This window comes from Cydia strobilella, chromosome 15, assembly GCF_947568885.1.
Source record: "Cydia strobilella chromosome 15, ilCydStro3.1, whole genome shotgun sequence".
Taxonomy (NCBI): Eukaryota; Metazoa; Arthropoda; class Insecta; order Lepidoptera; family Tortricidae; genus Cydia; species Cydia strobilella.
In genome coordinates, this window is record NC_086055.1 from 12,989,509 (window position 1) to 13,014,025 (window position 24,517).

Genomic DNA, 24,517 nt, shown 5'->3' on the forward strand with positions numbered 1-24,517 from the left:
AAAATATTGATTATGATATGATTATGACTAATATTTCTATACTTCTTTTAGATTCGGGTCGTCCCAATCCTAAATTAAATGTACCTATATACCGAGTGTTTTAGCCGCAAGTGTCGCAACGTAATTCATGAACCCGCACAACCCAACGGCCCCGTTGCGATCAACTGTTTGTTTAAATTTCGTTACATTAAGCTAATTAAAATTTCCTATCCGTCCCGTCCCCTAGATACGGTATCAATTATTATTCGTTGTTATATGTATCATCTTACTTTGGCCGATTGACTTACGCATGCCTGTGTAATCTATTTACCCTAATTTTAATTCCAAATCAATCTGATTATCGTTTGTTTATTTATAACTACTTATTGAAGTAAAACTTCTTTAGGCGCGACTAGAGGGTAACTCAGTTCTTTTTTTTGACGGTAACGCTCAGTAGTGACACACGCACAATAGGACACACGTCAAAGTGCGAACATAGCGATAAACGTCAAAGAAGTTTTACTTTAAGACGATTCTCGCTGATTTTGAGTTTTTGGCCAAAAACTGCGCGAAGCGCCTTAATCGCGCGTAAAGATTACACGCACAGACTTTTTTTAAATTCCAAACCTAAAAAGTAAGAAACCTATTTTGCGCTAACTTTTTCGGTGGTTTAATTTGACTAGTTTGCTGATGTTAGTACCTAAGTAAGTAGGTACTTAAAGTGCAGAAAATATTAATGTTTCTTTAATACAGAACAGCAAAGTTAAGCTCTTACAACCTCTATCTTCCTATTGAATGATATTGATATCGTATAAGATAAAATGAGCATCTAATTTCAACCACTAAATGCAAAAAGGTCGTTGTGAAACTTTAAAAGCCAATTTACTCTATGATTGGATCCCGGGTACACAGATTTTAATACGAATTGTGTAGATTAAAAAACTTTCACCGAATCTCGTAGCTGTGAGTGACAGCGTGAGGCAATCCCATCAATATTTTTGGTTATCAAAAGAATTTGACGGCTGTGGGAATTTAGAGGTTAAAGTTGGAACAATCGGGGTTCTTTCTGATATTTAAAATTTAGAAAGAAAATCGTAATGAAGTATTAGATCAGCTTATGTAATTTATTGTGCGGTTAAACCAAGGGCCTGACACTCTTTGGTAGAGAAAGATAAGTCTTCTTGCGATTCCTATAAGAGGAAACAGAAAATAGTGCCATGCTTTGTCCTTATCATCGACCGGGTTTTTTTCATGGTCGGGTTATGGCAGCATAGCTAGAAGGCGATGGCGAAATACCGAAATGTATAAGAGTGAAAGAGAAAAAGGATTATGCTGCCATACATTAACCTGTTAATACATGAATATGTCTTTCTCTTACCCCTGGTCGCTCGGTTTCATGTCTATAACTACTATACTATGTCTATGGGTTAAACTGTTATAAACTCAACATAAATGTAATTCATTAATGATGTGAATAAATTACATTTTGAATGTTGGTATAAAAGTAAATGATAATAAAATCGATGTTTGGTTTTCCACGGATTACTGGCCAAAAATACTGATCACATATTTGTTCGTTTGGGTAACAAAAAACCTGAAATTTTGAATGAAAACCTTTTTAATTATTATACATCCACATATTATGAAAGAACAACCGTTTGTTATTTATTCACCGTATCGTGGATGAAATTAATTATGTATGCTGTAATCAGTCATCGGAGAGAAATGAAGCGATGAAAATAACCAAATTGACACGGTGTTAATAATCACCGCGGACGTGTAGCGACTGATGAAGCTGTTCATTTGTGGCTGAGGCCGTTGTTTTGTTTTTCAAAATTCTTACAATGAATCGAAATGTACAGCTCTGTTATATTAATGTTATTTTACTCTATTTTGTCATTAAAGATATATAGGTGAGTATCTGAGTATTAATTTATTTTATCTACACACATATCATAAACCCTCTATGATGCCTTCAAAATCCGTAAATAATGGCCAACATTAAGATAAACTGTTTTGTTACAGCAATTTTTTTATCTGTAAAAATGTTATTATTGCTAAATAATAACATCGATTTCGGTAATATTATTTTATTCAAATTTCGAACATCTCTGAAAAACAAAGAAATTTGATTTGACCTCTATTCTAATATCAGTCGAGATGACATTTTATTCGAAATGAAATGTCAATTGCATACAAATTTGACAAATCTCGCTTGTTAGTTGGTATCGAACGATATGGCAATCGACCCCCACTCTAGTTTGTCTCCGAATTTAAAAAAACTACGGATGCATGACATGCGTGAAAAAAGTTTTCTTTGCCGCCATTTGACTTGCAGTTTATCTTTTAATTAGTTTGTAGGTAAAAAATAATTTGTTTTGTTGTTTTTAAAGTAACTATCAAAAGTTTCGTGTAAAATGTGCGATAAAGATATTTCGGAGACGCCACCTCATATCCGCGAATTCCGCCAGAGAGCAACTATGCCCCAATGTCGGCTGTAATATGAGGTTAGTAAATAAATATCATAGAAAGTTTAAACTATGTGTGTAGATAAAGCAGTGTATGTACTGTACATAATTAGGCATTAAAACACTCGTGTGATTCTATTATTCGAGTTTTAATGCCTTTCATTATGTAGCAGTCACATAAACTACTATAAACTTTGCTGTACAAAATATAAGAAAAAAAAACCGGCCAAGTGCGAGTCGGACTCGCGTTTGAAGGGTTCCGTACATTACACAATTTAAACAATGTATTTTTTATGTGAAACGTGAGAGTATGAATGTATTTAAAAAACCCGTAGGGGGTTGGATCAAAAACTAAGTAATTAAGTCCGACTCACGCTTGACTGCACATTTCTAATAGGTTTTCCTGTGATCTATAGGTAAAGATCTATTGTGTGTATTTTTTCAAAATTTTAGACCCAGTAGTTTCGGAGATAAAGGGGGGGGGGGAATGGTCATGTTTTGCTTATTTTCTTGAATAACTTCTAAACTGTTTATTCTAAAATTATAAAAAATATATATTTGAGATTCTCAAAATCAGCTCTTTCATTTGATATGTACTTAACACGATATAGTTTGAAAAACTATTTTTTTTAAATTTTTTCATTTACCCCCAAAAGTGGGTATAAAATTAATTTGTTTACGTTACATGTCCGTCTTAGGGTCACAAACTTACATATGTGTACCAAATTTCAACTTAATTGGTCCAGTAGTTTCGGAGAAAATAGGCTGTGACAGACGGACAGACAGACAGACAGACGCACGAGTGATCCTATAAGGGTTCCGTTTTTTTCCTTTTGAGGTACGGAACCCTAAAAAACGTTTATTTTAGGCTTTTAGCTCATAATACAAATACATACACATGACGACACAATGACATAATGAAATAATAATAAAAGCAAACTTAAAATACAATACAAAAAGAATGTCAACAATGATTATTAATAAAATATTACTTAACTAAGTACCCAGCCCAGTTATAGGATAGGAAAATGTACGGCGGACTTAATGCCTAATGGCATTCTGATGTATCAGACAACTATAGGGATAAACAGACTAAACAGAGTACCCAGTAAAAATAATACAAGAAAAGTAAGTAGGTAGGTAAGTTAACTACTTTTAGGGTTCCGTACCCAAATAGTAAAAACGGGACACTATTACTAAGACTCCACTGACCGTCTGTCTGTCTGTTACCAGGCTGTATCTCATGAACTGTGATAGCTAGACAGTTGAAATTTTCACAGATGATGTAGGTATTTCTGTTGCCGCTATAACAACAAATAGGTACTAAAAAGTACGGAACCCTTAGTGGGCGAGTCCGACTCTTACTTGTCTGGTTTTTTATGCATGTGCCTAACATTTGTTTAGTCACTGTACTCACCGTGTAACTACTTATCAAATTTAGCCGGTTTTTATCGAAATATGCATATAAACATAAACAAATCATTTTTAGACTTTCATTTAATTTACATGCCTATTTGCTAATTTTACTAATTTAGATAGGTAGTGGGCAAAGTTACCCAAAGTTACAAGTTTGACAACATTGCCCACGTAATACGACGTGAGTCGTGACTGGTCACCAAATTTTATTTAAAAAATCCTTCAGTTATAACCTAACCTAACGAACCAATCAAACACGGTTTGTCGTTTGAAATTTAAAAGCAAAAAAAAATATTCATTATAGGTAGTTTGTACTATGTACATTATGAAATTAATAGTAGGTACATACAAGCCGATTATTCTAAAAACTTGTTTCGTAGGCCAATTCGAACGTACACTGACATTTAAATCATATGTAATAATTTAATATTTAGATCTCGCCCGCGCCAATGCATGAACGATCAATTAACGGAAATGCACGATAACTATATAACATGATTCAAAATAATATCATTCAGATATTTCTGATGTCAGGGCGGGTACGTTTGAATTAGCCTGTTGGTTCGTCTTGTAAAGGCCGCTGATGTATCGCGTCTTCGCGTCCACATCGCGTCGCGTGCCTGCAGTCCAGTCTAGCCTACAGGACGAGGCTCCGACGCCGCGTAGTTCCGCATTCGGCCGCCGCCGCGCCGTGTCGCTCCCATCGCAGCCCCAGTATCGCTGAGAGCTCGCCGGAGGCGGACGTACGTTCCTCCGCATCCCCGCTCGATCAAATACACGAAACAAGTTTTTCCGAATTTGAACTGTTCAAACAACCCGCTACCGACAAACGTCATAATGAACTACTGTGAAATCATTACAAGACTGCTTTGCAAACTGATTTAAAGACAGTTTACTGTGAAATTTGTGGTTAAATCTTTATCTTTGACAAAGGTGTAACAAAACGCGAGTGAAATTGTTTATTGTTTTGAAACAAAGACGTTGAAGTTGTAGTTTTGAATTTCTGTTGTTTTTCTTGAGGACGCGAACGAATAGCGTGTTGAAAAGAGACATAATGAGGTCCCATCGGCTTGGAGCGACAGGTGTGGCGGTGTTAGCGGTGTTACTGGCAACTTTATCAGGTAACTTTTTTATAAGCGATTTAACTTGTCGGTTGTTGTTAGTTTAGTAACAGCGGGTTTGCTAACAAAAGTAACAAATGAAATCTGTGTGATTCTAAAGTGTTTGTAAACCGGTCATTCATGTGCGTATTGTGCATGAGTCATTTGATATCAATGACTGTGTTTGTAGGTTATGTCATTATAAACGAAGGTGGGCGCCCGGTAGCGTACCTGATTGTAATTACCTACCTGCCGGTTATTAATCTTTTATCACTGTACCTGTTTGGTGCGTGTGTGAATCCTATAAGAATTTACTGAACTTATTATTATTGTTAAAACGGGAGTTAACTAATCATGTATTAAGTATTAAATTACCTCCGACGTTTCGAGGACGGCATTGTTCCATTTGTCCCCGTGGTCTTGAAGAGCCAGCTAAATAAAGTTGACATCAACATCGACATTACACTTGGTCTTGTTTATCAACTTGAACGTTTTGCACATTACTAGGCACGTATTTGTCAATGGTTGACTGGTAGATAATGCATTTAGGCCTTAAGTCCGCCATTTGTACTTAATTTTATTGTGCAATAAAGTTTAAATAAATAAATGTGTAAAAATCGTAAAAGTAAATCAGTGTCTTGGCGGTTATGTTATTCGTTTTTCTGTGATGGAAAACACTGTGATTAAACCGAAGTAATCCCAATAAGACCTAGTTTCCCCTTTGGGATGAAAGGTCAGATAGCATCCGCTTCGTAAAAACTAGTGCCGGCGCTAATTCTTGGGATTAGCTGCCAAGCGGACCCCAGGCTCCCATGAGAAGTGGCAAAAAGTCGGGACGACGGTAGGAGGATGATGATTTATAATTAATTAATTTTGTTAATAATGTAGGTTGGTTAATTACTTTGTTAGTTAGCTACTGCTAACCAGTTTATAGCCATATTACAGTACCTACCTAAATCAATAAAATGTGCAAACAGCTGCGACCAATTTAACTGTTATCTCAAAAAAAAAACTGAAATACTTACCTACCTACCCACCAAACTAAAACAGGAACAAGTTAATGTTGAAGACAAAAATCCGGTAGTGTCCCAAGAGATACAGACCGTGGTATAACTCAATATAAGAAAAAATGTTCAATTTACTGCCTGCATCGATAGCGTGGGAGAGAGCGCAACGCAATACAGGCAAAAATAAATTTAGATTCGTCAGATAGGTATTATTATTTATTCGAAGTTAGTTAGCTATCACTATTTTATTTTATTAAATTTCCATATACGTATTATTAACTTTATCGCAGTTTCTAACTGCTAAGCCAAAAATGTCTGGTTGACAGCCAGAGTTCGGATTAATTCACTAATTAGGTATATTGATGGTTCTTAGACTACAAAAGATTATACATAATGAAGCATTTACGAAGACCGCAACAATAAGGTGCAATTTTACTTTTCGCTACCGAGTTGTCCTACACCTTAGAAAGTTTAATAAATTTCAGAGGAGGACCAGAATTGCAGCAAAAATGCATTTTTATTATTTCGCGGGCCATATTAGTAGTTTTTTATTTTCTTTAGAAGGACCGGCGGGTCAGATAAAATCCTTTCGCGGGCCGTACTTTGCCCACCACCTAGAACATAAATTTTGCCGATTTTTCTAATTTACATAACAATCCGCAACACTCACTACACCGCGTGTACTTTTCGTACTCTGCGTTCGAAAATGATTTGAATTTGAATTCGGAAATCTACCGCTGGGGTCCATTTCTCGAATGGTATTAGACTAATAGACTAATATTATCACTCCACGAACTGTCAAATCGTATGGGTTACCAAAGCAACACACTAATAATATTAGACTAATACCGTTCGAGAAACGGGCCCCTGGTCACCCTAAATCTATGCTCCATCTTGTTAAGGTGGAATGTCGCGTTAGTGTTCAAATTCCAGGACAAGTTCTACACGACCTCTCTTTGTGACTCACGGCGGCGCCTACATTTTTATGAATTTAATATTCAACCGCCAAGCTTGCACGATCTCTTTTTATGTCCGTCATAAAGCATTCTTTGTGTGTGTTAGTGCGAGGGACGAATTTTTGATATCTGACATAAACACAATCGTGCTTGGTCTAATCTAGAATAATTAACAACCAGCTGAACAGAACTGTGGAATAGACCGTCGTCCTGCGGACCAATACTACCTTCAAACCATCAAGAAAAAAAGCGTAATACTCTCATCTTAAAGGCCGGCAACGCACTTGCAACTCCTCTAATGTTGCAGGTATCCATGGGCGACGGTGTTTGCTTACCATCAGGCGATTCGTTTGCTCGTTTGCCTCCTAAATCTAAAAAAAATACGACGAGGGACGAGGCCGAATTGCGTTAAGTCATGATCAAATGACAGTATTGAAAACAAACATACTCACTCATTATTTTCCAACCTGTTCAGTATTGGGTACCGAATTAAAAACATGTAAATTTAAATGTACACGTATTGAAAACCAAAAATTACCAGTTACATTTTTTATGCATTTAGCAAAACTATCCGACAATAAGTTTCCGAGCCTCTCGCAGTCATAATGTTATAGATACTCGTACTTAAATATTATAATACAATAAACACGGGTCACCTTTGTTTCTAAGGATATTGTATACAAAATGTTCCTTTTACATTGCTCTTAAGTATAGTCTGTTTAAAACAAAGCAACCGCAGACTGAACTAAATTAGCACCGACAAGGCCTAGTTGCGCAAAAACCGTTATGTGCACAGGTGAACCGGGAACAAAAGATACAAAGATTTCCGCTACATTTGTAAGGTGATTACTGATTAGCATTTAAAAATCAACAAAAATTATGAACGAATTTAATCTCGTGTCATATTAACATTAAGTTCCCGGCAAGCTCGGCCGAATTTCACCTTCCCATACAAACGGAGTTTCGTTCTCATTTTAAAACTACGTGTTGGATTGTAATGCAACTTTACACATACAATGACATGAGGTATATCTAGGTCTGTAATTAGTTTATATAGCTCTAGTATATAGGTATAAAACAAACGAAATAGAGCAAAATCAAGTTTTGTATGAAAAACTTAAATCCGCTGTATTTTTTTTACTATTGCATCTGAAGCTACATAAACTAATTACAGACCTAGATATACCTTATCCTATTGTAAGTACAAAGTTTCAGAGCAATCTAGCTACTCGTTTTAAAATGAGAGCGTAACTACGTTTGTGTGGAGAACCGAGCTTGCCGGGGACTCTTAAGCAAATTTTACGGTTTAACTCGTATTTTTAGTCACTCGCGCGACATGTTACCGCTGCTCATGCACTGTTAGTGCTTGAAAATGGAGACTAAAGAACTCCGAAGCGTGGCGGCTGGCGGCGTTCGGTTCTGAGAGCCTACCGCGAACCACGTACGACGTGTTGCCTCTCTGTCTTACTTGTAAATTCGTACGTAATTATGACATGACAGGGAGGCAACACGTCGAACGTGGTTCGCGGTAGGCCCTCGGATGTCAACTGCGATGCATTACTGTTGCGGCGTCGCTGTTGTCGCCGTATCTGTCAACTTCCTTTAAGAGACGGAATGAACGTCATAATCGCAGCAGTAATGTGGCGGAGAACCTCACACATTTCATCAGGGAACAATTTCGGCAACAACCAGTTGATTTCCGAACTTCACCCTTAAGTAACAGAAATAATAGCAGAATCCGCCATTTCTGCTACATTTGTTCTCGGCGCACTCGTGCGTTACGTTCTCATCCGACTCGTCCGCCAGCAAATCAATCAAATGGAAATTCCGTGCCCGTGTGCACTACACAGGTTTAGTTAAACTCGTTTTTATTCAAAATTTCTTTGCCAGATGCTTGAAAGATAATTTTCGCTTTTCAGTTTTTATTTGCTACTATGTGTTTTGGAATATTAGTTGCTATAATATAGAGGTTTTGAATAATGTGTGTACGTACAGTAGGTACACCATAAAATCTGTGTTCAAAAATATGGTAACGGATGGAATTATACATACCTAAAGTTTAAATTCACAGATAACCTAACTTTTTATTATGATTGTACCTATTTTTCATAGACATAGTATATACAAGTAGTAACTATTTTTAATGGCCAGTTTTAACAGTCGCCACAAAACCGTAAGTTAAGGTTAAATGCCATCCGTTTCGTCACACAACGGAAATTTCGACGTGACTTAAACGATCTTAAACGCAACTACAAGTTTAAAAGAATTTAGCCAACACTTGTCATATGGGAACATAATGTAAATAATAATATACACTTTATTTGCCAATGTTTTCAAAAATAGTAACAATGAAATAATACATAAGTATACGACCGAAAATAAAATATTGACTTTTCCTAAAATAGTTCATATCTACCTCGGTACCTACCTACCTTGTGATTGGAAAGAGCATACATTTTTGAAAAAAAAAAACATTTTTGGTACAAGCTTTTGTCGCTGACTGTAGGTACTTTTCTTTCCACAGGTAATTAATGCTTATCGAGACAATTCAAAAAACCCCAAACACAATTAGGTTTCGTTATTTTATCACAGAGTTCCTATGGCCACCTTCTGACTCCATCATCAGATCAGCTCGATGGTACCATAAATTGCATTGTCACCCGACTTACTATACTATATGTATGCAAATTTTCAGCTTCATTGGAAGTCGTGAAGTGGGTCAAATTGAACTTGCAAGATTTAACCCGCACATACATACCATACATAGGTACATACATTGCAAGTTAATAAAAAGCTTGTAAAAAGTAGGTATAACCGGACTTTTTAAAGGATACGTAATGAACAACACAATTCAAACTCTTATCATCTAAATTACACTAGTATATTAATTTAATTTAAAAGCAATGCCCGAATTGCCCAGTGGTCGAGATTACGAATGTCTTAAATCAACAATTATCGGAAGCTCGCCAAATGTAGCTATGATTACTTCCTTTTCTTTACGAACGAAAGATGAGATTTTAATGGAAGCCAAATACTGCTTAAAAAGACGCGGATGTCTCATTTACCTATCTCATTACTCGTTGGTATTTTGAATGCGTGAGAATTTTTTATGATAAATAACTAGCTTGTTGGGTTAAACATATTTGTAAGTGTAATAACTCTCAACAGTCAGTTTAATAGGAAACGAAATAATAAAGAGAAAAAAATGTATGATAAGTATCATAACAATCTCAGAGCTCCTCGCTCGCCAGTCATGTATTAGTGCAAGAGGGATAAACTGAGATCATAGGTAGTATCTACTTGGTTGAATAAAAGCTACTTAAACTTCATTGAATTAGTACTAGACGTTTATACTCGAGAAGGCCGAGAATATAAAAAACATGTAAGTTTCAAAGACGAAAATCTTTCTTAAATAGTTTTGCTTTGCAAAAGCTGGACCATGCATGCAACTATGCCCATTCGCTTGCCAAATGCCCACACTCAATTTCTAAATCCTACTTTACTTTAAAAAAACAACTCCTGTTTCTACGTGCGTGAGATCACATCAAGCCACATCACTGGCAATATTAACTGAGATATAAAATTATATTCACGAAGTCAGCGCATCTGCCGTGTCATTAGCCTCAGTCATTTAAGCCTGTTAACTCCGGCGCTTGCCATAATGGCGTCGGCGGCCCTTCAGCGGTCGTTTTAGGTTATGAGTGTTATGGCCGTGTTTCTAGGAAACATTACATGTTACATGATAGTTTAGATGATATCAGTGTCAAGACTGTCAAGCAATTTTCACGTGTGACCAACGCTCGTAATGTTCTGGCAGTTTGTATATCCTTTCAACTTCCCGACAATAGAAGGGACACATATTAAATCACATTTAGAAACGGGTCTATCGCGAATTTATTTTGTTACCTTTATTTACCGACGTTTCGACACAGGTTTCACTGGTCGTGGTCGCGGCTAACTGACGTCCCAGCAAAATTGCCGCGAAACCTGTGTCGAAACGTCGGTAAATAAAGGTAACAAAATAAATTCGCGATAGACCCGTTTCTAAATGTGATATAATATGTGTTCAAACCGCGAGTTTTAAATGTTAAATAGAAGGGACGCTTAACATAAGGAATTTTATACATTGACCCGCCTGTTCCTATCTCTATCGCACGCGCATGGTTATATTGCTGTCCCACTCGCACAGTGTCATTGACCGCCGGTATCATGAGTGAGACAGCAATATAATTAATTTCCTACGCGCGTGCGATAGAGACAGGCGGGTCGAAGTACAAGATTCCTATCCCTTCTTTACAATAGTGCACAGCCGTATTTTGAAATGGCTTTATCCACGTGATAAAATAAGTGTCACTTTTTAACAGCACGCGATTGAAAGAGACGGCACTGTCATTATCACCGTCATATCCGTAATCCTTAGATGAGCACATTAAGTCCATTAGAAATTATTACATGAGCTTCCGTTAACGCAAATAGTAACTGATCGATTGAACGTGTCGACGATTAGGCAACATTGCAACCGCCTATAAATACTAAATGCAGGCTGAAGAGAGATTGATAGTCGGAATTATGCACTGGGCTATAAATTTAACTTGTGCAATATTAGAAATGCTCTCGAGATCCTTGTACTGTTTACTGTTTAGTCGCATAGAAGATATTATTAGCTTTTGCCCGCGTTAATACTACGTAAACATAGTATTTCCATAGTAAATTCCATCCCCTTCTCACCTTTTTAAGGGATCATTTCCATGATGAAAATCCTGTCCTTTCCTGGGACTCAAACTATGTTCTTACTATAATAAATTCCATCTAAAAAAAATATCGGTTCATCGGTTTAAGCGTGAAAAGGGAACAGACTAACAGACATATAACTCAGTATTTCGCAAGTGAATGATGAGATGACGGGTGACACTGACAGAGAGGTATGGAAGAAAAAGACATGCTGCGGCGTACCCAAGTGAATGGGACAAGGGCAAGCGAATGATGGTGATGTTGTTCAACATAAACATTTATATTTAATATTCCATTTTTCGTACTTAAATATTTCTTGCGCTTATCACTGCTTGATCTCTGTTTGGCTCGAGGATTAACTGGTAGAGAATGCCTTCTGGCATTAAGTTTGCCTTTTGTACAATTTTTACTGTGCAATAAAGTTTAAATAAATAAATATTTATAATACGGAACTATACATTTAACTTGTACAATATTACAAATGCTTTTTGGACCCGGGTATGTCCTTAAACTGCGTCCAACAGAGAGGTATGGGCAGCACTGTGAATGACATCTCGCTTTGTGTGGTAGGGCACAGGACAGCGGATGTCATTCCAGATCTAGAGCAGAGCCCAACTGGGGAAGTACCTCCACCTTACAGAAAACCGCAGCCAAATAACACTAGACCCTTCTCATAGTGTTGTGTTCCCGCCGGTAAGTAAGGTTGCCAGAGCTCAACGAGGGAGAGGAGTGTTAGGGTCGGCAACGCGCGTGTAATATCTCCGGTGTTGCAGGCGTCCATAGGCTACGGTAACTGCTTACCATCAGGCTGGCCGTATGCTTGATTGCCACCGACGTGGTATAAAAAAAAAGAGATCCTTCTAGTCTATTCGCCTTTAAGAAATGCAAATACGGTAAAATGCGAGCTCTCTTGCAATGCAATATGTTTATGCTTGTATCACGGGACACGGAATCTCTATGTCATAAACGTACCGTAAAACGACAATTTGGAAAGTGGGTTTGAGCACACGTCTCATAATATACCGTAGCAGTAAAATGCGTGATATGGGTCGCCATGATGAATCACACGACCCGTCCTGTGGCGACACGCGTTGTGATGCTGACAACATAATCTCGTGGGCAGGTGGACGAGATAACTAGAAACGGCAATGTTTTGAAGGTTGTACCTATATATCAAATTAAGATATCAAATAGAACAAAATCAGAGTCATGTAGTCCGCCTAAGCCGTAGAAGGTAGGATCCTATAGAAACGGCCTACCGCGTGCGCCAGTGAGGGACAGGACATACGAAATGCGACAATATAAACCATACAGATTTACGGTGGGGAATTAAAAAAAGTGTGAGACTGCAACAAGGAAAAACAATAATAACGCTTTCTCTGCTACTCCTACTGAAAGATACGTAAGACTATCCCGTTCTGGCAGTTCCCCCCACCACTCATGTCTAATCCAGTTTTATACTAGATTCATGGCCTAACCTTTTCAACGACTTCAATAGATCAAAATGAGGGTGTCATTTTAGGAGAGGGAGGGAGTGTATCAACGACATAGTTTCATAGAAATTTGACATTAGCGATGATATTGCAGGATGACTAGAAATCACGAGATGACAAGAAAATTGAAAGATCATGGACAACAGAATCAAAGTCATGCAAAAATACTTAGGAAATTCTGTGTGATTTAAATTGAATGAGTCACGAGTCTTGACCCAGACTTAAGAGCATCTTACCTATTCTGGTATTTTTTATTTGCCATTAGACTTGTTAAACAACCTACGTGCTGGCTAAATTATATACTTAAACGAAACTGATACCTAAGCATATCATTAAGTCCGCCTTTTAGACGATTGTATTTTCTTTTTTGCAATAAAGATTAAATAAATAAAGTACCTATAGTTGTCATTATGTATACAAACATGCAAGAATAATACATGAAACAGATTTTGTTAATAAGTTAACACGTGGTTTGATTTTTCCGTTGCATTAAATCGGCAATGTCATTGAAGGCGTCTATGCTTTAGTGGGTTACACCTATTTACTTTGTAGTTATACGTTACTGATAACAATTATCTTATCAGATGCAGGTAGTGCCCAATAACCGACGTTGTTGTTCCACAGCTGATATCTTAGATAAGTTATCTTCAGTGTTTAATAAACTGCAAATCTTATCAATTCCTAAACTTCTAAATATAAATTATCAAAAAATTACAAATTCAACGTTCATGTAACTTTTTCCCACGATATCTACATCACTTAACTTAACTTAGCGGTTTCACTCACGTATTTTCGATAAATACTCCTCCTCCTCCTCCTCCTGTGAGTTCCTATAATTGGCTTCCTGTATCAACTATAATTTTTATGTTAATGTCACAGCTGTTGGATCTCCAAATAAATAAAAAAATACGAAAATACGTATTTTCGGTAAATTCGATATCTACATCAATCAACAGTCAGCATCAATGAGCAATAGCAACAAGCAATAGCGTATGAAACAACGCGCCAAAAATATCTGCTACCCTGGAATACTTTTCTAAATAAATCTCTAAATATTTGAACAGTTCGCGTTTAAAAGTAACTGCTAGTCTAATTGTTCTATAAAAATCTCTTTTTGTTGACCTCTTAGAGAATGCTACTTTTGATGCTAACAGTACACTTAAAGGCTATATTTTTGTCAGGCAGGATAGATTATTTTATACATAGGATTAAAAACTTAAAGGTTATAAAAAATCTTATTTATTCGTGTCGCCAAAGAACCAAATAGCTCTAGTTTTGTCAGGCATTATATAGAATAAATACAAAGGAATCAAAAGATAGAAATATTTAGGCACTTAAAACTTTCGCGGTTTAAACACATATTAAATCACATTTAGAAACGGGTCTATCGCGAATTTATTTTGTTACCTTTATTTACCGACGTTTCGACACAGGTTTCACTGGTCGTGGTCGCGGCTAACTGACGTCCCAGCAAAATGTCAAAACAGAGATTTGTGACCACGACCAGTGAAACCTGTGTCGAAACGTCGGTAAATAAAGGTAACAAAATAAATTCGCGATAAACCCGTTTCTAAATGTGATTTAATATATTTAGGCACGTCGTTTGATATAAAAATGTAGCTTTATACGGTATCGTGAATGAAAATGGCATATCTAAAAAGTTTTCCCTATATCCGTTTTCCCTTAGCATCCGCTGACAAAACTATGTTCGCTTTCGTCTCAAGCAGGACCGGTGGAACCGGTTGCCTTCCTCGGACTGGTTTTGCAATTTGCAGTCGCCAGGAATTGCATCTAATATTCGCAACTTCACCCCACTGACTTTGTTTCTGATTATTCGCGGGGAAAGTGAAGTTAATGTGTTTTTCATCAGATTCTGCGGAATAATAGATTTTGTAGGTGCGGTGCGTTGAATAGGGAATATTACTGCAATGTTCTGCCGCCAGAGTACAGCACTAGTGCGCATCCTAAACCATAGAGTAACTTATGCAAATATACATACTATGCCTTAAACTGTTTTTCTTTATCCTATTTCCCACCTGAACGACGAAATTTGAAATTTTAATTCTCGGCTCGGCTGTTGGCTCGGCCGAAAAAATCTTTTCATCCTGAACGTCGAAATTAAAAATTTTGTAGTACCTCTATAGCAGGCCGTACTGATTCTGTTTCTGATCAGGACAAGATGCTTTTCGTCATATTCCACAAAAAATATTTTGTTGGCCGGTTGATTTTGCGAAAAATCTATCTTTTCATCCAATAACGTCATTTAGAATTTCAAGTACCTATGGCAAGTAACCAAGTGACCGATACACGCATCTTTCACCACTAAAACCGTCTCAAAGTTTTTGAATTACGAACGCCATTCGAATTGGCTTGGGAAAATTACAAGCGAACTAATTCCATAGTTCCGACAAGTTTCAACGTAATAAAACTTTGAACTCTGGCAGTAACGCTCACTCAGCAGCAAATGAGCCATTTAAATCTTCGTGAAATCGTTACGGCGAAAAAGGTTATAATTCGCCACACTTGCACAATCTGTGGACCTGCCGAGAACATCGAAATCGCCCTATCTTCCTCTCTATCACTCATATATGCTAGAGCGATAGAGAGACAGATAACGAAATTTCGATTTTCGCGGTAGGTCCTCTGACGTGTAAGTCACAAATTTTACTATTGCGTCAGCTTTCTATCTGAAAGGTGTGCAAGGTTCAAGCTTACTATAGTTACTATACGTTTTTTGTATAAAACGAGCGGCGTTTCACGCTACAATGATTTCCCTTTGATGCCGACAGCAGAGTGTGACGGATCGCCAGTAAGTTTGATGTCATAATTTCGACTTTCTTTTACTATGAGATGGAAGTTTTTTTTTTCATAATAGCGCCGCGCGCTGTTGGTGTTCTAATGTTTTTTATGTAATATTTTATTCTGACTATTCTTTTGAGAAACATATTCATCGACTCACCATGAGTGATTAATTTTAACAGCGAATCGGAATTCATAATCTACAATACGTGCTTGTATCCATTTATTATGTAAAAAAATAAACTTTGTTAAAGTTTGTGCGAGTACCTACATATATACTTATAGTATGTAGGTATTAGGTACTTATACTTATTTTTATATATTTTATATAGTCTGTCAAACAACTTTGTCAGCAGAACAAGGCGCGAAATTAAAATTTTTTACGAGACGATAACCCTTCGCGCCTACATTTTTTAAATTTGCCGCTTTTTCTACTTAAGATTTTAAGATAATTTAATTTAAGATAATTTTGGTAAACCTTGTAATTAATAGAAGAGCGGAGCCTTCTGGCACAAGTATCTTTTTACTTAAAAGAAGGTTCTTGTTTTGATCCTAGTTGAAACCTGTTGTGTACCCAATAAATCATTTTTCATTTTCATTTTTTTCTACTTACGGCAATGGCTTGACAGACTGTAATTCTGGTTTTATCTATAGTTTTTATGGCAGCTTCGTTTGAGTAGATTTTTTTATTCTCTCACTAGACATTTAAAACCTGGCAACAAATGAAAGCTCATTAAACTCATGTAATATTACAGTATCATTCGGAACGAGTTGGCTCGTGCTGAGAACATAAACGTTTTACGACATTTTAAATTGACGCAATCAACCAGAATATCCTGTAAATCATCATTAAACCTTATAATAACACGTCTTTCACTAAATTGGTCAGTTTTACTGTTATATATTTTAATAGTTGACTTTCAACATTTATACACATCATCATCATCATTGGCCACATCATCTTTACAGATGATAGTTGCAGCGACTAGGTATTTTGAAGAGGTAGTCTACTGTCTACATCGACATACACCTACCGATTTACATATTGACTAATTTCACCCTTTATGGGTTTTGAATCTTTTGATACTTTTGATAAATATTAGATGCTGAAATATTGACATTTGAATGGTTTAGTAATTTTATTAAATGAAATAAAACTATGAAAACGGATTATAGTTGTATTTCATGAGTAACTATCGCGGTAACCGAAGACAATAATTTTATTAAAGTTTATTCGTAAAACTGTTATTACCAATGCAATATCAAATAATCGTCAATACCATAATATAACATCATTGTTACGTCAAAAGTAAGAATCAGAAAAAAGACATGTAAAATTGTATCTACGTAAAGTAGAACATCGGTAACACGCTTCTTGAGAACAGTGTGGGCAGTAGAGCGAGACAACTTGCAAATCGAGAGTTTCACGGAATGGCGTCTAAGTCGTCTAACAGTTATCCGAAATATGTAATCATTGACTACCTTTGTATGTCCAGGCGTAGTTATTATTTGTCACTAAAAAAACTAGAAAAATACGTGTAAAATTATGTCTATGTAAAATAGAACAGTGAGGGCAGTAGCGTGTGACGAGTAACAGTTTCATCAGTAACTATCCTAAAAATTTAATCATTGATTAACTTTTTATACTTTATAACTAAACTGCTCAATGATCGTATACCTAAACTATTGTTTTTGATGTGTTGCTAAAATTACAATCGTATCCATACCATGTAATTCACTGGAAGTGTGTTTATGAGCGATTTAACCGGTCAAACAATAGCCCAGTACGCCTATTAACTATGAAAATTACCCTACAAAAATGATAAAATGGCATTGGAACATTTAAAAAAAGTTGATATTTATCAATGTATGGGTACGAGCGAGATGCACGGGCGAGTAGTATCAAAATGAGATCAAATTGACAGCAAACCTGGTCAGAATCAGACTCGGTCTGGACACTGTCTTCCATCCTTACCTTTCTTTAGTCAGATGGTCTTTAGTCTGATTTGAAACGGTTATTGCGTTCTGTAATTTACCTAGCACGAAACCGCTTTCATGACTCTATTATATTGGCTATGTGCGAAGTTGGTGGTGGAGGTAATACAAGCGACGCCAACGCACGACGGGGTGAAAAATATGAACTTTCGTGGGACGACATCTTCATACTATTTGACAGCTGCCCAATGTCAAATAAGCAACATGTCCCACACCCAGAAGGGCGAGGGCGGCGCGGCGCCACAGTCATGCACGGAGCGAAAACATACTATTTCTTTAGGTATTTTATACATAAAAAACAAAGTAAAGGAACGGCCCTTCATTTGTAATCTTCTCAGCTAACTTTCGAGGTCATAAATATTTAATGCTTCGCAATAAAAATATGCGCTTTAAAAGGCTGGTTTATGCAGAGGGCGTGATAAATTTTTAACGATAAGCCACATAAAGAAACTGTGTGACACATTTCAGGCCACCCAATGTTCTTAGCGGGATGTAAAATACAAAACTGATTTATAAATTAACCGTATATAAAAGGAAACAAAAACACAACGCAATAATAAACAAGATAACATACACTAGACTTATAATGACCGGGATATAGACCGTGATTACCTTTTGAAACTAACCTTGCTTTTTTGTGAAACTAACCGTGAATCATTCAAAACTCTAAGATAACATACAATTTATTTTTGTATATGTATTTCAGCCAAATAGCTTAGCAGCAAAATTTATGAAACAGCTGATTGCTAATTGATTGAATTAACAATTAAAAAAATACTTACCGTTGGAAACCCTTGGGAAATTATAAATGCAAAGGTGAAGCTATAGCTAGCAAACCTCTAGTTTGTTCATAACGTATCTTTGTATTTGTTTAAGAGTCAGTAACCCTCTGCTAAGTAAATAATAAATAAATATTACAGGACATTATACACAGATTGACTAAGCCCCACAGTAAGCTCAATAAGGCTGGTGTTGTGAGTACTTCGACAACTATATGTATGTTATAACTTATAACGCTAAACGCTAGTAAAGGCTTTCGTCTTTCTTGTGCAGTTTATTAGACAGCCAAAAAATGCGTTAACATCGTGTCTTTATCGTCACCATTGTACAGTCACCATCAGATATAACGGGGCGGCCAAGGTGCTCACAAATATAGGAACACGCCTCTATTGTCCAGGCCTTAGAATGCATGTTCAGATACTTTTAAGCAACCCGGCCGCTCTGATATATCTGATGAAGACTGTATGCCTTAACTAGCACCCACGAATGTTTAAGCCCAGGGTCAAGGGTGTCTTCAAATCCAAACTTCGAACCGAAGGCTACGGCCATGCCCTCTACTCCTCCGTTTTTTCGCGGATATAATCTTTGTCTTTCCCGTTCCCACGGGGTACATTGGATGCCTTGCGGGCAGGAATCGTTGGGGTGGGTCATTGTTTGGAGACCCTTGTTTTATATATGTCTTCCGGTATTCGGAACTGCATACGTACTATAATAATGAAACGTCTCTTACCTTGGTCAAATAGCTAACTATAGTTCGCACAAGCCCATTCACAACGGGTTTGCGGGTCCGCGGGTAAGCAGAGTGTGACAACAGACTGGCCGTGCCTTGGACCTTGACGAGGTTACGTAGTGATGGGCAGTTACCGGAAATTGCGGGAATATTCCCGTTAACGTGCCCGGTAATATTGAAATATTACGGAACCCATATAGCCCATAAGTATTATTCCCCGAGCCCGATATACAAAAGCTACGTTCTAATAATTATGAAACGCATATTTCTCTTACCTTGGCCAAATAGATAAGTACGATATTTTACACAAGCTTTATCGTTACAATAATTTCTTAATTTAATAATTTCTTAAGCGGGATTTAACACTCTTACTTAACCGGTGCATGAAAAGTTTTAATTCAATGTTCCGTTTAGGGAATACCCGCTTCACATTACTAGCCACATGGACACTAGTTCATCTATTCATAAATCGTTTTGTGTTAGCTTCTCTCCAGTATATCTTTACCTGAAGACATTTGACAACTATGCATAATGGGATGTCCGACTTATACTGGTTTTTACACTTAGTTTTGTTTAATTGCACTGAGTGCAGGTTTAGCAAGTGCGTCAATGGAATTGCTATAAGACTTATAAGGTTGAGACTAACTCAGTCAGGGGAACGGTTTCTAAACATCATTGTTTGGTAGATAATAAATATGTTTCCTTCCGCTTGGGAAGACTTTGCGGTTTAACAGACGTCCATAGCCTACGGCGATGGCTTCCATCGGGCAGGCAGTATGCTGTTTTGCCGCCAAAGCCATATAAATAATTTCTGTTTTTGTGTGTGACTAGCCTAAACTTACAACTGTAACCACCCGTTAAACTATTCTTGTCAAGTGTTTTTAAGAACTGACATCCGTCATATTTCCATGAACACTCGAACACTCTGACGCTGATTGTATTCTATTAGGTACTTTGTATGTTTAAGCATAATAAAATATAATCTTAACGGCTGTGAATAACATTCAAACTTATTCAGTTACATTTTTCTCTGTTGACTTAGTAATAAGTAACCTACCGCAGTCATTTGACTTGACTTATTAAAGGCATGACTAACCACTTGTTCCAACTGACTACCAATTATGTCGGACAATTTTCATTCTAATTTTAGCCTTTATTAAGAATAGGACTCTTTGAAGAAAATTAAGCGAACATTTTTGCGTCTAAATCGAAAATTTGCGTAATTACTCTGTTCTAATTAAAATATTTTAATCACTTTTTGTGACTTCTGAGATACATACCAAAAATAAGACTGGTATTTTGTATTAACACTTAATTAGTCCTGACAAGAAATCAAATAAAAACTAACCTATAGTAAAAACACATTAAACCAAAGCTAAAACACTATAAGTACCTAATCAAACGAGGTCACCTACGGTAGGTCCCAATCCTTAATGGGAAATGGTAGCAATATTTTTTAAATATAGCTCGTTATACTTTAACCCTCTTATTCGTAAACTTAGCAACCTTTGTAACCTTTGTTAAATTTTACCAAAGGTTTATAACCTTTGTAAAATTTTGCCTTTTCCTAACAAACATAAATGTAAAAATGACGAATAGGGACAAACGATTATCAACGGTTTGTTAGATTTGACAAACTTTTATAAATATCGCCATAAATGTTTTTTTTAAACAAACAGTTGATTACAGTAAAACTATGTTGACTAACGTTTATGAGTATTAACTCGCAATTCCACATTTATTCACAAAAGAAAATTGTTTACGATTCGTTTACAGTTCTATAGCATACCTACTTCGATAATGTGATAATAGTACCTATATGACATTTAGGTAGGAATGTTTCTGACTGTACCAGAATTGTAACGTAGAATTGTACCTTGCAGAATCTTTCAGTTTTTAGTACATATTTATGTCAATGTTTACTATAGCCAACCTCTAAAGTAAATTTCAGCGTAGTCTACGTGTGGTACGTGTGAAGTATATAAATGTACCGTCTCGGTTCTCTGTCTAAAGAATGTCATTTAGGATAATTGTTGACATGATTCTTGTTGTAAGAAAGTTTATACCTTGAGCTGAAACTTTTCTGTTGTTGGTAAAAATATGATTTAAGAAAAATTATGAAATTTAACAGCGATGTCGCGACACAGATGTGATACGTAACAGTAATGCTTTTATTTGATACAAGATTTTGTATTTTTCCCAACTATTACTAATATTTTTATTACTCAAAAAAGATACTGAATGGATAAGCCAATCGTGGTTTTCCATACCATACTTTAGCTTTAGTATACACTCACTATCAATCAATCAATCAATCAATATCATTTATTTGCAAGAATACTTAATTTTAGTTACAGGATGTTATTGTAGTATATTGAACAGTATTCTATCGTGATTAAACGATGCGCAAATTTTATAGTCCCTACATAACAATTAATTATCAGTCTAGCACATATGTTAGACTGAAAATAATTCTATTATTGAATTTAATTTTAATGCATGCAATAACAATTACAATTACGATTAATATATTTCACTTGGACTAGTATCATATAATACATCAAATTGGTTGATTATAACTACGTTACATAAAATTTATATTGAATTTGATTATTATAAGTATGTAATATTAATTATTCGCATTATTGTGCTCAATATACTCCTTGACACTATAAAAACAATGTTCTAATAGAAAGCTTGTCATTTTCTTCCTTAATTCAGTTGTGTTTAGACTTCTTAAATTGACAGGCATACTGTTGTATAGTAGGATACACATATTATACGCGTTATTTTTGTATATAGCCGTGTTGCATCTTGGCTGATATATTAGATTTTGATATTGAGATCTCTGAGTCCCTGAGAAGAACTCAGATCTCATTTTAAATATGTCTGGGCGATTTTTTACAAATAGAACCGCTTTTAAAATATACATGCAAGGTAATGGTAGTATGTTTAATTCCTTAAAGAGTGGTCGGCAACTGTCGGGTACCCAAGCTCCCATTATTGCGCGGATGCATTTCTTTTGTAACAGGAGGGCTCTTTCGGCATCTACGGAGTTACCCCAAAGTAGCAATCCATAATTTAGCACCGAGGACACATAACCATGATAGGCTGTAATCGACGCCGCAGTATTAATAGTGTGTCTCAGTTTCCTTAACGCAAATACGAATCGATCTAATCTGCTGCAGACAAAGTCGACCTGCTCCTTCCAATTAAGATACTGGTCAATATATAATCCCAAAAACTTTATACTTTCACAACTCGATATGGAGGAGTTATTATAATTAACATTTAATTGCAATAGATTACTATTATATGAATGAAATTGAATAAAAAATGTCTTTGTCATATTTATGTTTAAATTATTATGAAATGTCCAATTATGTATGTCAGCCAAGGCATCATTAATATTATTTTCATATGTTAGAATATTCTCTCCCTTTATTAATATTGTAGTGTCATCCGCGAATAATATGCACTTATGTGGAATAGTAAGGGGAAGGTCGTTTATATATACCAAGAATAAAAGGGGGCCCAAGTTGCTCCCTTGAGGAACACCCGTCTTAATTTCTCGAAAATTTGACCGATATCTGACCTTAACAAAATTATTCTTATTTTTTCAATTTTTACAATTTCGGTACATTGTTTCCTATTAGACAAATAACTTTTTACCCATTACTAAACTGGAAACTAAACCATTTCAACAAAATCAGTGTTACCAATTGCACCAGCGCTGCAGTTACCTGCTCACGTCGCAGCGATTTCTCAATGCCCTGTACTTCCTTTTCGAAAGCATAGTCGGATAGAAGCTTTAAGATATTTAGCGGATATACTTGAAAATATATGAAAATCGTTTTGGCAATATAGTTAAATTAATTTCACAAAATATATTTAATCACTGATCACTTAGCTCTCATCATAGTCCCTCCTTTTTTATACCAGTTTGGTGGCAAACAAGCATGCCCGCCTGATGGGAAGCGGTCATCGTAGCTTATGGATGACTCAGAGGCCGTTGCCGACAATTTAAAAACCTGTACACTCCTGTTTTGAAGAAACAAAAAAAAAACCCTCAAAAAAACCTCAGCATGGAGCTTATTCCACAGCCGGAACGTCCGCGGGAGGAAATTCTTGGACCGCTAGGAGGGTGTGACACCCTGGGGAGTGCGAGCGGTGTGGTGATAGAAAGCGGCCGTTGGCATCATGTCAAACAATTCTTCACAACACACCCTATTGTAGTACAAACGGTAGAACACAAGGAGGCAGTCTCTCCTTAGACTTGAAGGTTCAGTATCGCTTGTGAGATTGTCCTAGCCGTTTTCGGCCACTGCGACTGCGTTCTACCAATGCGCTCTCAGGTAAATGACAGATGGAACATGACGAATCGCGATCTCAGTAATCCATACTACTTTAGTTCGTTGGAGGTCGCAACAAAACTATTCACTTGCGTCTGCTTTTACGAATTTTGCATCATGTAAACGGCGAATCTACATTGAAATTACAAATATAAACAATTTAAGGGTTTGTATAAAATGGTATGTAATGTGGCTCGGGGACAAGTATTGCACGAGTAAAGAGCGCTTACGTTATGTGTGGTGGTGATAGTCTTAATAAACTCTCCTGCGGAGTCTGTTAGAACTTGTTAGGTAGTCAATAATTTCAACTTAATTAAAAGTAACCATGTGAGAATCCTACAATAAACATACAACTCATTCTCTACACGTTCCGAGTAAATTGCTAACTATTGCAAAAACGCCCAGCCACAGGTGAAATGCATTAATTTGCATTGTTTTTTCACACAAGCATGAATTTCGTTGTAGTTATTTCCCACCATTGTTATAATGGCTGTCTATCTTCATCTACGTTTCGCCTTGTGATCCCAGTGCCCGCTATGCTATGAACTTTTTAATAACGCCAAAGTATCTAAATTAAATGTTGAAGATTTCTTACTTTGTTAGGGAAAATTCTTGAAGTATTAGAGACTTAATTTGAAGCATGGTAGGAAACTTCTTTTCGCACGGTACAGTGTGTTAGAGGAAATTCTGTACCTTAACCTCCTTTCAAGT

The 24,517-nt window shown here is 36.4% G+C and overlaps 1 protein-coding gene and 1 long non-coding RNA gene across 6 annotated transcripts in view; both read left to right on the forward strand.

Moving 5' to 3' along the window:
- Window positions 1-24,517, forward strand: part of LOC134747597 (uncharacterized) — a 298,158-nt gene that overhangs the window by 82,233 nt on the left and 191,408 nt on the right. The window lies entirely within an intron of this gene.
- Window positions 4,520-24,517, forward strand: part of LOC134747569 (fasciclin-2) — a 406,372-nt gene continuing 386,374 nt past the window's right edge. For 3 of the 5 annotated variants that reach the window (XR_010128344.1, XM_063682151.1, XM_063682153.1), the window contains exon 1: window positions 4,520-4,984. Coding sequence is in view for 4 of the 5 variants with exons in the window: in XM_063682151.1 (XP_063538221.1) it covers window positions 4,918-4,984 (67 nt within the window). In the remaining variant the exon portion in view is untranslated. The remainder of the gene's footprint in view (window positions 4,985-24,517) is intronic. The other 2 variants (XM_063682154.1, XM_063682155.1) reach the window with 2 other exon arrangements.